Source organism: Cyprinus carpio, chromosome A8 (assembly GCF_018340385.1).
Source record: "Cyprinus carpio isolate SPL01 chromosome A8, ASM1834038v1, whole genome shotgun sequence".
NCBI classification, from domain to species: domain Eukaryota; kingdom Metazoa; phylum Chordata; class Actinopteri; order Cypriniformes; family Cyprinidae; genus Cyprinus; species Cyprinus carpio.
In genome coordinates this window covers 14,539,407-14,555,854 of record NC_056579.1, presented here as the reverse complement: position 1 = coordinate 14,555,854, position 16,448 = coordinate 14,539,407, and the positions used below count along the sequence as shown (strand labels likewise).

The 16,448-nt window shown below is 35.6% G+C and overlaps 1 protein-coding gene and 1 pseudogene across 1 annotated transcript; both read left to right on the top strand.

Moving 5' to 3' along the window:
* The first annotated feature begins 689 nt into the window (after nt 1–689).
* On the top strand, nt 690–6,418 carry LOC109095578 (perforin-1-like). Its single transcript, XM_019109287.2, has 3 exons — nt 690–2,841; nt 3,073–3,610; nt 4,941–6,418. The coding sequence occupies exons 1-3, from the start codon at nt 2,826–2,828 to the stop codon at nt 5,962–5,964; spliced, it is 1,578 nt and encodes a 525-aa protein (XP_018964832.1). The 5' UTR covers nt 690–2,825; the 3' UTR covers nt 5,965–6,418.
* A 1,720-nt stretch (nt 6,419–8,138) lies between these two features.
* LOC109095606 lies at nt 8,139–11,863 on the top strand (annotated as a pseudogene).
* The last annotated feature ends 4,585 nt before the right edge of the window (nt 11,864–16,448 follow it).

The following is a 16,448-nucleotide window of genomic DNA, read 5'->3' as shown; positions in this document are numbered from 1 at the left end:
TAGAAGCTACAAGACAAACAGTTACTTGTCTTTCTCTATTTTAAGTTCTTTCATACTCAAGATGGCACCAACTATCAGCTCTAACTTGCTTTTGCATGGCATGAAATCACAATGATAGCACTGCTATGTAAAATAAGGTTTGCCTAGAGTATCAGTTAAACAGTGTTGCTCTGGACAGCAGTCATTATTCAAGTCTCATTTCATCTCACCTTCACAAAAAAAAAAAAAAAAAAAAAAAAAAAACCTAATATAGACCTATAGCTAAATATAACTAGGCCTACTTCCCATTTTACAAGTTACTGTAACCGACTTCTAATTTCATCCCAACTTCTTGTAAGTCACAACACACAGTGAGCAACAAAACCAGCGGGTAGAAATGAACAGTGGACCTATAATCGGCTACATGACCTCATACAATTTTAGAAATATTATTAAACATCAAATTATTATTATTATTTATTATTATTATTATTATATGTTAGTGTTAAAATAGATCACCCTTTATGTGATATGTTACAGATCTGGACAGGATAGGCCTATCTCTCAATCAAAGAAAAGTTTAAAAATGATCAGTGTGGGGGAAAACGTAGCCTACAGGATCTTACTTAGGGCACACAATAATGCTGTTAAAAAATAAAAATTAAAAAAAAGGAATATTTGAATCGAATCCAGATCAGTCCTGTTTGCTGACTTTATATTTAATTTTTCTACCTGTTTTTTAGTCGAACACACATTTGAGGTTGATGTTTGCATATTTTACAACTAACAATCCAAGCATCGGAATAACCATAAAAAATATTTTTGTTAACTGAATGTCAAAAAAACATTATACAAAAGAAAAAAAAATACAAAAAAGAGTGAGGAAAGACTACCGTAAATGTTTCAGAAGTCTATTTTACAGATTGTTGTGAAATAAGAATACTCTGAAATGAATTACTAGGAAAAATACACAAGGGTTTTGTATTCAACATGATTTTCTACTGTTTATTATTTTTTACTGATATATGTGTATGTCTCTCTTTTTGTGCTTTTGTGACTAATAAATAGTTCCTAACAAAAGACTGAGCAAATGTCACTAACTTAAGCATGCAATATGATCACAAACCTGACTTAGATTGTGAATAAATATAAGGACATGAAATCTTGGTGAGTTTAAATTACTGCTACATTATAATTGTACTTGTTGCTTTAGGGTGATTATAATTTATAATTTTTCTTAGTAGAAGCTACAAGACAAACAGTTACTTGTCTTTCTCTATTTTAAGTTCTTTCATACTCAAGATGGCACCAACTATCAGCTCTAACTTGCTTTTGCATGGCATGAAATCACAATGATAGCACTGCTATGTAAAAAAGGTTTGCCTAGAGTATCAGTTAAACAGTGTTGCTCTGGACAGCAGTCATTATTCAAGTCTCATTTCATCTCACCTTCACAAAAAAAAAAAAAAAAAAAAAAAATATAGCCTAATATAGACCTATAGCTAAATATAACTAGGCCTACTTCCATTTTACAAGTTACTGTACCGACTTCTAGTTTCATCCCAACTTCTTGTAAGTCACAACACACAGTGAGCAACAAAACCAGCGGGTAGAAATGAACAGTGGACCTATAATCGGCTACATGACCTCATACAATTTTAGAAATATTATTAAACATCAAATTATTATTATTATTATTATTATTATTATTGTTAAAATAGATCACCCTTTATGTGATATGTTACAGATCTGGACAGAATAGGCCTATCTCTCATTCAAAGAAAAGTTTAAAAATGATCATTGTGGGAAAACGTACAGGCATATTTGAATCGAATCCAGATCAGTCCAACGCCAACTGTCTGTCACTATTCCACTTACTTTATGGCTATTTAAATAGAGAGACGGATGAATCTAAACCATCAACTTTGTACACAAGCATGGCTAAATATTAAGCTTCGTTTGTAGGCGCTTTGTAAATCAGGCGCTGTTCTCTATAACGCAAGTCCTTCAGAAAACTCGCAGCGATAATCTCTGAATTCTATACTCAAACACGCCATCGTCGAAGTAACTTACATTTTACGGACCATCGACCGTCTCTGACTTTGCGCAACACTTAAGTCCCTTCCTCAATGAATCAGTGTTTTTGAACAAGCTGATTCGTTGACTCACTCATAATAAACAAAAAGTCACTTGACGACACCTACTGGCGTAATGATGTCACCACTGACTGAAAAATCCCACCCAATACCTTTCTGTTTGACATGAAATTATTATACAATAACATGGACTGTTGTAATGGTAAATTTGGAATTTTCCTCCATAAAAATTATATACTATAACAACAACAACAATAATAATAATTTTATAGAAAAATACATATATGTTGGATATATGTTTCTATATATCCAAAATCTTCTGACCAACACTTTCCCATGCAATGTGCTAATGAGTATGATTTTCATTTTTTTATATCTCCATTGTCTTACATGCAACTGCACGTGAAAAGAAAATGCGTGCTACATTTTGTCATTCACATGTCCTGTTTGATTAATCTTGACCTTGCACAAAGTCTCATGAGAACTCTCCCCCACTGCACAGTTGGTATTCACAAAAAAAAAATCTAAATCAAAACAAAACCAGTCAGCGGATGAAATCTGTCCAGCACAAAAGGCCTGAAAGGAAGACACTCCCTTCCACAAATGCCATAGACTCGGGCTTTCACACAATGCTCCTTTTCAGCATTAGCATTCCAGAAAGTGTCTACAGCAAAAACTTTTCATGAAGAAACTGTAATTTGGAAAGAAGAACAGAGAAACAGGTGTAACACAGCTGGAATAGACGGTTGCATGAAAGCTACTCTTGGTGGGTAAAACTGATATTTTTAACAGATTAGATATTTAAGCAGATTTCAGTACCATAAATAATACACTGCACTCTGAAGTCTGGACTTTCATTATGTAATTTTACAATAATATTTTTTTTATTTATTTATTTTATTTTATTTTTACTTTGCATGTATATTGGCTCATGAATGTTTTTCCATCTGAGAAATAATGAAATATTACATGTGAACCCTCTGTATTTTCCCTTCAGAAATCATCATGGAGACAAATCACTGTTTTCTCCACGTGTTCCTCTGCATTTCTTTGATCTTGACACACTGGCACAATAGTTCAGCTTGCCACACAGGCTCTCAGATAGAATGTGAGAAAGCCCCATTTGTGCCTGGTTACAACCTGGTGGGCGAAGGCTTTGATGTTGTCAGGATGCACCGTAAAGGTGCCTTTTTGATTGATGTCAAGTCACACATGAATAATGACACTTGTACCATTTGCAAGAACCGCTTTCAGAGAGGGCAGATGCAGAAACTTCCTTCAGCCGTGCGGGATTGGCGTCCATTCAGCCGCTGCAGCAAACAGCTTTCTAGTGCTCTTCATCATTCTGTTGACTCCCTAATGAAGAGTTCAACATCACTCATCAATAACAACTGGGAAATAGACCTTAGCCTGGATGACATCGGAAAGGCAATTATTGGAGGGAGCCGTTCAGATATTGCCAAATTTGCCCAATCTCAGAATGCAATGGATAAGGCAACATTTGCCCTCAATGAAATCAGCTGCACATATTACAGGTAATTCCTTGTGAGTTTATGACTCATTTTGCGTTGTATTTATAATGATTTTTTTGTTGTTGTTGTAACTTCTCCAGAGAATGATGACAATCTGACCCTCTCTCAATATCTCTGAACATGCATACAATGTTGTTAGATGATTTAATAACTGAGAAAGCACATACAATTTATGATTTTTATCATGCTATATACTTTGCATTTATTTAGCGGTCTCATGTATCACCTCAACAGTGGGCGAAATGAAATCTAAGAAGTCCTAAATAACATCTAAATTAGTCTGCTAAGACTAAGGCCTCCGGTAAGGTTTAAGATGTTAAATGATATATCAAATAATCTAATCCATTTTGGCAATGGCAACAACAGACACTTATCTGGACACTAGTAACATTTTTTTTATTTATTTTTTTTTTGAAAAATGCAAAAATCCATCTTCTAAACCAGTGGTTCCCAACCTTTTTTTCAGGGGACCCCTATTTTATTCTTTAATGACCCCCAGGTTGGAAACCACTGTTCTAAACCATGTAACCAAATACACTTAGAAACTATATTTTATATATTAGAACTGATAGGGTGGATTTTGACAGACAAGCAGAACCAAAACGAAATTATTCCGCAAGATGCATGTAGTTTTCTTTTTTAGGGCTAGTGGGTCCAAAGTTAGGCCTACATTGTGTAGCTCTATGAATGTTATTGCTTTGATAGCAAAATATCAGAGCAGGTGGCAACTACAAGCAATTGACGTTAACATTTTTCAAAAGAATCAGTTCCTTTGGGTTTGTCTTTTATAATGCAGTGAAATTCATACATTTTGAATCTAAAGAGATGCACAAAACAGATGCTCAATTGCAGTTTACCTTATATTAAAAAATTGAGTTATAATTTTACATGCATTTCAAGTTCATTCTTGTAGGCTATTCAGAGACAGTCACATATTTAAAGGCTCTTAAGATCCTGATGTAGTTAGGACCTCCTTATGTAAATGATCTTTAAAAGGAAGCTTCAGTGCATGTAGACAATTTAATATCAGTGCATATTTTCCTTGTGAGATTTTAGTTTGTGTATTATGAGGAAGAGACATCATCTCAAAGATGCTTAGATTAGCATCTGACCAAACAATTTAGTCCTAAAAGACTTGAAAAGTCAGCCAAATCACAATTTTATCTGAAAAACAAACCCAGAGCATGCTTTAATAAGTACTTTCTTATCACCTCCTTGAAAAAATTACTGTCAAAAACACTGAAAAATAAAACATGTGGCAAATTGCATGGTTTTTTTTTAGAAACCACAGCCAGAAACAGCTGACAGATGACTTTTTGTTGTTCATTTACAGTTTCAGAGTTACAGACCACCCAGAGCTCAGCACTGAATTCTCAAAACATCTCCAGCGACTTCCAACACAATATGATGTCAAAACAAAAGCCCTGTACCAAAGGACTATAGATACTTACGGCACTCACTACATACGACAAGTTCATCTGGGAGGGCGAGTGAGGCGGGTCACGGCTTTTCGAACTTGTCTTGCAACCCTGAAGGGCTTCTCAGAGACTGATATCAAGAACTGCCTAAACATTGAGTTAAAGATGACTCTGGGGTTCCTGCCAGCTAATGTCTCGCTTTCCAACAAATGCTCTCAAATTCTTAAAGATAACATGAACATGGGATTCCACCAGGGCTTCATGACACACAAGACAGAGGTACTGGGAGGTGAGAAATACTTTCCAGACCTTGTTTTAAACCAAAGCCCAGCTGAAGCATACTCAAACTGGATGATGAGCTTGCATGACAATCCTGAAGTCATATCATATGCAATTCTCCCTCTTCATCATCTGGTGGCTGATCCTGAGGTTAGTGGCAATCTAAAAACAGCAGTTACAGAGTATATTGAAGAAAACATGCTTTCTGTAGATCACAAGGAGAGTCAAGGATGCTCACAAACACCAAATCTAGACTACAACTGCTGTCCTATGCAAGCCGGCCGTGGCAAGTTAGTAGTGACGGTGGAGAGAGCAGCAGGCCTGAAAGCAGATCTCTTCACATGTACTGACGGTTATGTGAAAGTCTGGTACAACCTCATGTATGAGGAGACTGAGGTGATTATGGACAATAATGATCCCGAATGGAACATCAGCTATGATTTAGGATCAATTGAGTTTGGTCATGAACTCATATTTGAGGTTTGGGACAGTGATGTCATTTATAATGACTTTGTGGGGATATGTGTGGTCAGACCTGAACGTGGATCTCATTCACACAGCTGTAAATTAAAGAGAGGCATCCTGTATTTCACCTACAATGCTTCTTGTGATGCTCATCTGACTGGACCCAGGTGTAGCAGATATTCACCAAAAGCATAAGACCTTGTATTTGTAGAGAACAATTTCTACAAAAAGAATATAAAGAATATTTATAATAAAGAATATTTCTGCATATTGCTTTTTAGATAATTAAAGTTGAGACATCATATCATGAACACAGATGAATAGAAAAAATAATTGCTAATAAAAAAAAATAATTACATTATTTTGTAAAATATTTCCAGTAATTGTAGTGTTCAAATGTAACTTCACATTTTGATATTTCTTCTTTATTATTATTATTATTATTTTTATAATTTCTGTTTAGATTAAGATTAAGTCTAATAGATTTCAGAAGATTTGTTACCTTCTTTTGTTCTGCTACTGCAGAAAATAGTTTTGCTTTCGGTGGTCTTATTCCTGTGCTTGATTGTGGTTATGTATTGCAAAGTGAAAAGATCTTTTCATGTTCTGCAACAGATCATTCATTAAAACAAAACTGTCTACTGGTTCAATGAAGACCGTGCACAATGACTTTTCATTACATAGAACATAAAATTCTATGCTGAGTTTATCATGCCAAGGTCACTGGTTCATTTCCCAGGGAGCACTTATAATGATTAAATAACACAATGTCTTATATGCGATAAATTGTATGCACAGAAAGTTACTTTGGATTTTTTTTTGTTTAACAGATAAAAAAACAAAAACCAATACACAAAAGGAGAGAACATAAACTGAAAAATAGATGATGAAGGGTTTTAATTTTACCCAGGTGAACAAACAACACACAAAAGGAGAAGAAAAAAAATGGCATGAATAGGATTAACATTATCAGATAACATTGATTTAAGTTTGACCTCAAATGTTATAATGTGTTTGTAGGTCTTTTGAAGGATTGTCAACATTATTGTGAACTATGAGAAGCACTTTTATGTTTTTCGTATGTACACTCTAAAATCATTTAGAGAAGTAAAGTTTTTATAGTTCCCCATAGTTTAACAAATATGTGAGAACAGCCTTTTGTTCAGCAAGAGAGCTGAATATTGACACTAATTAACAAATCAAAAACCTGTATCTTTCTCCTGCATGGAACATAAAAGATTTCGGAAGAAAAAAAAAGTCCTGTTTTTTTTTTTTTTTTGTTTTTTTTTTTTTGGGGCCCAATAAAGACCTTGTTGCCTTTAAAATATCTTATTTTGTGTTCCACAAAAGATTTGCATACAGATTTGGATGACTTGAAGGCCAGTAAATGATTGCTGAAATTGTATTTTTTTAAATGTAAGTAGGCCTATGCAAAACACTTCAATTCAGGACAGACTAGTATAAAGTATTTACCATTTTTAGCAAGCATGGGTTTCTTTCATGAAGCTATTTTTGTGAATTTTACAAAGTCATTTTATTTTATTATTATACGTTGTCTAATCAAACTGGTAGTAGTGTAGTTATAGTATTTCATGGTCATGAAAAGTTAAAGGGATAGTTTATAAAAAAAATTATAAATAACAATACTAAAAATATGAGCAATTTAACTTTTATAGGTAATTTAACATCCAGATTAGTATCTTTAAAAACCATGACATTTTATGCCTGAAAAAAGAGCCTTGTAACCAATGATCAGTTTTTGTGACACTTTTTAAACCACTTCAAAACCATTTGTGGGGCAGTTGTGGCCTAGAGTCAGACTTGTAACCTGAGAGTTGTGAGTTCGAGTCTCAGTACCGACAGGAAATGTAGGTAAAGTGAACAGTGCTCTATTCCACCCTCATTACCCACAACCGAGGTGCAAATCAAGGCACCTTAACTCCAACTGTGGTGTGTTGTGTTTTTTAAAATGTATGTATTTATATATATATATATATATATATATATATATATATATATATATATATATATATATATATTGTTAAAATGGTTCCAATGTGTACAATTGATTTTTTTTAAATAATAAAATAAATAAATAAATAAATAAAAAATGAAGCAAATATGGATATTACATCAAAGTTATATATTTGGGTGTGTTAAAGAACAAAAGATTAGAAAATAGTTTTGCTTTCGGTAGTCTGATTGCTATGTTTTTTTTTGCGGTTATTATATAATTACAGGTAATATGATAAGATCTTTTTCAGTTAAACAACAAAACACAGATCAACAAAAAAAAAACAACTGCCTATTGGTTCAGTGAAACCACAAATCCTTGCTTGACAATATATAAGACATACAATTCTGAGAGAGCAATGCATTTTTACTCAGCACACCAAACGATCATGGGGTCAAGAACATTTTGTCTGCTGATGCTCTACTGCTGTATCAACATCTGTAACCTTTATCCACTCATTCGTCCCAGTAATGGACTCAATTAGTGTCACAAAAACTCAAGTTTACCAGCGCTGGAGGTTCTGCCAGGAGGAGGCTGGGATAACCTGCGCAACATAGACATGGGCCGGGTGATGAATCTGAGCTATTCCCAGTGTCAGACCACAGAAGATGGAGTCTATCTCATTCCAGATGAAGTCTTTGTCATTCCACAGAAAGTGAGCGGAGTGGAAACAAACTCTGAGATCATCATGTCATGGCTTGAACAGACAAGCTACACTTCAAGCTCCATCAATGCAGATGTTTCCTTTTATTCTGTGCTCAATGGAAAATTCTCCAAAGAAAACCAGCGTATCAAAACCCACCAAGTGAAGGAGAGTTCTGTGACAGCACGAGTTCAAGTAAGTCAAAACAACCGCCTAACAAAATTTACATGAAAAAGCATTCTGGAATTTTAAATAGTTTGAATTACAGAAAGTCGTTACTGCAAATTTTGATGACTCTCTAATTTGTACTATTTATACTAAGATAATAATGATCATATTCAATATTACATAATATTATATTATGTATATTGTTATAAATGTACAGAAAAGATGAATTCAGAAGATGTACACTTTTTTCATTATGATTTAACTCAAAGGGGTCATATGATGTTGCTAAAAAGAACATTATGTTGTGTATTTGGTGTAATGCAATGTGTTTATGTGGTTTAAGGTTAAAAAACACATTATTTTCTACATACTATACATTTATCGTTTCTCCTCTATGCCCCGCTTTTCTGAAACACGTCGATTTTTACAAAACTCATCGGTCTGAAAAGCGAGGTGTATGCTGATTGGCCAGCTATCCAGTGCATTATGATTGGCTGAACGCCTCAAGCATGTGACAGAAATGCTACGTCCCTTAACACTGTAATGCCATGAGTCCCGGCGTGATGAGACAAACCCAGTAAAACCCATAACAAACGAGGCATTTATTGCATCCAGTGGGGACATAATTACTGATTATAATGACTTATACTGTCTTTTTACGCATTACGTTGTGTATCGCACTACGTAAACATAAAACTATGTCTGCATTTGTTATTGGGAGAAACGACAAACAACAAGCCTACTCTACACTGCTCAAAACTCGCATTTAAATCATCAGTGGCAAATCCTTTAAATATGCAAATGTACTTACAGACTTTGTATCAGAAGCCCAGACTGTCCTTACAAAGTTGGAATTGCCCTACTATATAGAAACAGACACTGGCATTGTAGGCTACTCTCACAGGAAACAGTCGTTGTCCTCCACAAAATCGCTGCACACATCTGAATATTGGGGTTGAACTGTTCTGAAACATTGTTGTAAATACAACTTAACCACAGGTTTCTAGTTGTGTCCTATTCTGGAAGGCCAAACTAAATAATTTCGCTTTCACAACGAAACACAGCGTCACCACAACATGTCCCTTTCAACAAAAATTAAAACAAAATTAATCAAATCATTTCATTACGTTAACGACATTTTAGGAGGGTGCAAATCTTTCCACAATGTGATGTAGACATGTGGGGGCATGTTAGAACGAGCCATTTTAGGGGTGCCTGGTTGACTCTTAACTTTACAGATCTTCTTTATGCACCAAGAGCTTGTAACACTCCAAAGAGAAAGGAAAACTTGAAATCGAATCATATGACCCCTTTAACACAGACCTTTGAAATAAACAAATTTTAATTAAGTCTGTCTTTTAAAAAAATGTTAAACATTTTTTTCTTTTTTAGGTCCGTAACCATCTGTACACAGTAAAGGCGTATCCTGACTTCCCTATTGACATCCGCTTTGCTCAACAGGCAGAGGAAATTGCTGATGCTATTAAGAACAATCAAACACGTCTAGCAACGTATCTGTCAGAGAAACTCATACTCGATTATGGCACCCATGTCATCACAAGTGTTGATGCTGGAGCCACTTTGGTGCAAGAGGAGTATTTAAAAATGTCTTATGTCACAAAGAATCAGTTACAATTGTCTTCTCTTTCTGCATCAGCAGGTTTTTCCTTCTTTGAAAAACTTAAATTTGATTTTGGCAGCAGTGTATCCCAAAAAAACTCTCAAACCAGTGGTTATCAGGATAACATCACATATTCGTTAATTCAGAGCAAAGGAGGGGCTTTATTCTACCCGGGCATCACTCTGCAGAAGTGGCAAGAGAGTACGCTCAATAATCTGGTGGCTATTGACCGCTCCGGTCTGCCGATTCACTATTTTCTGAATCCATCAACGTTCCCAGACCTCCCAGTACCAACAGTGAATAAATTAGCTTTGTTAGTTTCTCAGGCTGCAGAGCAATACTATAAAATAAATACCATTCCAGGGTGTATAAGTCCAGATTCCAAAAACTTCAATTTTCAGGCAAATGTAGATGATGCATCTTGTGAGGGTCCAGTCACCAATCTTAGCTTCGGTGGTATTTACCAACAATGCACTGCACTTACATCAGATGGAAGCACAATCTGTGATGAGACAGCACAGAAAAACCCAGCTACAGGTGATTATTCTTGCCCTTTAAAGTACAACTCCACCCTATTACGCTCTGAGACAGTAGAACGAGGTTATACTCGTTATGAGTGCCAAAAAAACTGTCGTTCATGTGGTTTCTTATGGATGTCTACTTGTTGTGACCAAACATGTAATGATGTTTACTATGTCTGTCGTGCAAAGGTAGACACCTACTGGTGTTCCACAAGTCAGAAAACCCCGTTGAACTCTGGATACCTCTTTGGAGGACTACATGGACCATCTTTGCAAAATCCATTTACCAAATCTTATAGCTGTCCTCCAAATTTCTTTGTCCAAAAATTTTTGTCTAGTGGTATGGTGGTGTGTCTGAGCAATGATTATGTGACAGCAAAAAAATCCTCTGTGTCATTTGGTGGTTTCTTTAGCTGCCAATCTGGCAACCCTCTCTCAAATGGTCAAAATCGCTGTCCACCTCAGTTCAGCCAAAATCTTGCTGCCATTAGTGATGGCTGTGAGATTTTGTACTGCGTCCAGTCCGGTGTATTCAGTGGTGGTCAGTTAAAACCTGTCCGTCTCCCACCATTCACAAGCCCACCGCTGGTTGGCATGACTGCCACAAACTCTGTAGCTGTAATGACAGAAGGTAATGTTTCCTGGGTAAGAGTTGGACAAACAAGGACATGGCAACTGGCAAATCCTGTTGAAATGAATCAAATGTTTGGGAGGTCTGGAGGAGAAAAGGTTGGTGTAACATATGGACTGATAGCTTTAATTGCTCTTGTGGTATCAGGATCAGTTGTTTAATGCAATTAATGGTTTTCTTGAAAAAGATAATTATAATAACTGTCAAAATTGTAATCAAATTACACAGTGATCGACACATGGTGATTGCTTTAAAGAATCTTGTAATTATTATCATTATCATAATCCAAGTTATAGTAGTTGTGGTGGTAGTAGTAGTACTATATTATTTGCAATGTTATCCAAATACAAAAATATCAAATAACCTGCTAAAAGTTCCTCACTGAGATAAAATTTTCCTTTCAGTTACATTAAAATGATTTAAACATTGTATTGATTTAAACAGCATGCATAAAAACACCAACCAGTAATGTGTGATTTGTTTGAATGGCTTACTATTCTTGATCTGTATTTAAATAAAAATCTTTATTTTGTGCATTTTCTAAAAGTATCATTATTGATATTTTGTACTCAAGGGCTGATACAATCCCTTTAGAAATGTAAATATTAATAATAATAATAGTTTTTATTGTTGTTGTAAATTATATACTGTAAGTTAGTATTTCTGTTATAAGATATGATAGAAAATCATTTGTGCAAAATACATGCTTTCAATCTGCATGTCCGAATGTCTTAAGTTCTGCTCTGGAGCGATAGAAAAAGCACCCACAGGTTAGCCATTTGCTGATTCAAGATATGAATATATTCAAGATATTACATAATATTTAGCCAATCAGTGTCCTCAGATCTAATCTGAAAAGGGTGATAGAGTAATCTAAACACCTAAAGAGCCACGGCTAAGGTCAGGACTACTCTGTAGGGGCTTGATAAAGCAAACCAATGTCTCACTAGTAATGTTTTGATGGATGACGACTGCAATCAAGGTAATGATGATTACAGTGACACAAAAGTTGTACATTAGGCACGCACAAGTCCATTATTATCGATGCACAAACATGTATGTGCACTGATCGCCAACATTATATTTTTACATTAGCGCATTTCAGTTTTACAATGGCTACTCACCAATGAAGCATGTTTTGGAGGAGTTTGCAAGAGTGAGGGGTGTTTATGTACATGTGGGCATCAGACGCTTCAAGCACAGACACACTCACTCTGACAGAGGAAGCCTTTGTTCACTGATGATGTCATCCCGCCTTCTGAGTTTCGACAGTGTTTTTATTTTTCATTTGTATTTTGCTTTTTATTAAACTTTAAACAAATGTACTTTTTTTCCTTACAGTTTTGCTGTTGCACTCTATACATTCATTGTGAATTATGAAAATTAAAAAGTATTTTTAATTTTAAAGATAAAAAAGAAAAATGTAATAAAAAAGTCATAACATCACATAGTACAGCAGTGTTTGAATTTATACATTTATGATCACGTATTCAAAAAAAATTATGAATTGAATATCGAATTAAATTGGACCAACTGAACAAATAGAAGGCATTTCATTACAAAGTCTCATGAGAAACCTCCCCACTGCACAGCTGAAAAAACAAAAACAAAAACAAATCAAACCAGTCATTTGATGAAAAATAGGAAGAAGAAATGGCCTAAAAGGAAGAGATTTCTTGCCAAATGCCACGTTTTGACAAGGCGTGTCTTTTCAGAATTAGCAGAACTGCCGGAAAGTGACACAACAGCAATAAAATTTAATGAAGAAAAAGTCGAGAGAAGAACAGAGAAAAGGTCTTTGTGAAGTAAATCAATATTGTGGTGTAACAACTTGAACAGGCTCTTGCATGAAATCTACTCGGTAGGCAAAATGCATAACAAGTTATCTGTTTTTAATTGAAAATGGTGTCACGTAAACGCCCCCTCAGATGTGTCTAATTCAGGGGGTGTCAAACTCAGCTGCTATAGGGCCACAGTCCTGCAGAGGATACTCCAACACACCTATCTTCAGTTTTCAAGTAATCCTGAAGACCTTGATTAGCTGCTTCATTTGTTTAATTAGACTTGGAGCTAAACTCTGCAGGGCTGTGGCTATCCAGGAACTGAGTTTGACATCTTTGGTTTAATTGTATGGATAACAAAATATCAAACCAAGTGGAATTTACAAACAATTAATGCTAATAAAGTACTTCCCCCTTTCTTTGGGGGTAAATAACACTGAAAATCAAACATAAGGAAGTTTTATTTAAAAACCACAAAGTTTTCCCTTTGCAGTTTTAGTTACAGACCACCCGGAACTCAGCACTGAATTCTCAAAACATCTCCAGCGACTTCAACACAATATGATGTCAAAACAAAAGCCCTGTAACGAATGACTATAGATACTTACGGCACTCACTACATACGACAAGTTCATCTGGGAGGGCGAGTGAGGCGGGTCACGGCTTTTCGAACTTGTCTTGCAACCCTGAAGGGCTTCTCAGAGACTGATATCAAGAACTGCCTAAACATTGAGCTAAAGATGACTCTGGGGTTCCTGCCAGTCTTTCTTTCCAACAAATGCTCTCAAATCCTTAAAGATAACATGAACATGGGATTCCATGAGAGTCAAGGATGCTCACAAACACCAAATCTGGACCACAACTGCTGTCCTACGCAAGCCGGCCGTGGCAAGTTAGTAGTGACGGTGGAGAGAGCCACAGGCATGAATGAAGATTACTTAGCCACCGATGGTTTTGGGAAAATCTGGTACAAAAATATGTATGAGGAAACTAAGGTGATTATGGACAATAATCATCCAGTATGGAACACCATCTTTGATTTTGGATCAATTGAGTTTGGTCATAAACTGAAATTTAATGACTTTGTGGGGGGACGTTGGGTCATACCTGAACATGGGATTTACTCCTACTGGTGTCAGTTAAAGAGAGGCAGCTTTCATTTCAACTACAAGGCTTCTTGTGACGCTCACCTGACAGGACCCAGGTGTAGCAGATATTTGCCACAAACTTAAGGCCTACATTGTAAGATTTACATTTGCATCACTCACATTTTCATTATTATTCTAGGGGTCCAAGCAGTTAAGGTGCCTGAACCCTATTGTATTTGTAAGGATTTTCTGAAGGGCCAAATATAACTGTCATCACAAGCATGACCCGATGGTACATGCTTGATGGTACCAGATGGTACATTTTACTTATAAATTCTCAACCGCTTGGCAAAAAAAAAGAGAGATAACATTCATCTTAACCTACAGTATTCACAGAATTATTAAAAGCCATTTTATTATGCCATATATAACAATGTGACGCTGTAGAAGCTAATAAAATAATTGTAACTCGAATGTTTCATGTAGCCTACATTTTTTTTTGACAAGTAACCTTGTATTGTAGTGAAAGCAGTGATAACATCAAAAGCAAAAATATACAATTCCTTTATATGTTATCTTGTAATAATACATCTGTTCTTCAGGTGACTCTGCAAAATGTGATCTTTCACCAGTTTCCCATTGGACACGCATGAGGGTTAAATTATTTAATTAACATATGTACTGCAAAGGTTTTTCTTAGCAGAAATTTGAGTTACTAGGGTGTGTACCTATTCACTTACAAGATTGATACTATCAGAGAGAAGCCACACTTCAATACTTCGGTAGGTTGTAAGTCCTCTTTTTAAATATTATTTATTCATCGGTCATTAGGATATGTCCCAAAGACTTTCAAACTGGCTGCATTTGACACTATCAACCAGAATTTTTTTTTGGGAATAGGCTCGAAAATCAATTGGCATAAGTGGAACTGCATTGACATGGTTCAAATCGTACTTCTCTGACAATCAATTTGTAGCAGTAAATGAAACTATCATATTTATCACAAGTTCAGTATAACTCAGTACTAAGTCTTTGCTTTTGATTCTGTACATGCTACCCTTGGGAAATATTATTAGGAAACACTATTATGCTGATGATACTAGTTCTATATTTCTTCACAGCCTGACAAAACATACCACTCCACAAAATGGAAAGCATTGTTGGCAAAAACCTGATGACTAATTTCCCCCACTGTCTAACACGTGATGGCTGCTTTGTCAAGTCTACATGGTCAGTTCAGAACTTGGGTGTGCTATTCGATAAGAATCTTTAATTTGAAAGCCACATTGCTTACATTTGTAAAACTGATTTAAAAATACATCTGAATTGTGACATATGCTCTCAATATGTTAATTCAGGCATTCACAACCTTAAGTCTAGATTATTGTAATGCTGTACTGGGTGGCTACCCTGCAGGCTTAATAAACAAACTCCAGCTCGTCCAAACACAGCAGCTAGGAAGTATGACCATATTAGCCCGGTTCTGTCAACGCTGCACTGGCTCCCTTTTAAAGTTTGCATACATTTTAAAATCTTGATGCTTACTTTTAAAGCCCTTAATGGTTAAGCACCTCAGTACTAAGTGGAGTGGCATCTACGCTAATATTAGTCTGTCTTATTTTGAGGCTACCATAGTCACCCGTCCAGATCCAGTCCTCTGCACAGACCCTATGGCCAGCTTCAAATAGCCCCACCAAATTCTGGCTCAATGTATCCTGAACTTCAAGAAGGAACTGGATGAAATATTATGGATGATTTAAAGATATCAATCCACAATCTGACTTGTGACACCCTGGAATTATAAATCTTACCATATTTGTCTGCCTGGCCGTCTGGTCCCCTTCCCAAGGTTTTTTCTCCATTTCTGTCACTGATGTTTATAAATAAATTAAACTCATCCCATATTTGAACTTTAAAGTTACTGAACAGAACCGAATCAACAATGATCTGATTTCCACTGAATAATAACAGTTTACTATAGTCTTTTTTAGAGCTGCTTTACAGCAGAATTGAATTCTGTTTGCATCACTGAATTATTTCCTTGTTTATTGCTGTAAAGCTGCTTTGAAACAATATGTATTGTATAAAGTGCTATATAAATAAAGGTTATGATGCTAATCCAATGTTGAGGAGTTTGAATTGAATTGGTGTGCAAATATTTTAATGGCAGTAGTACTAATCAACTTGAAATTCTCATCAACAATCAAAAATC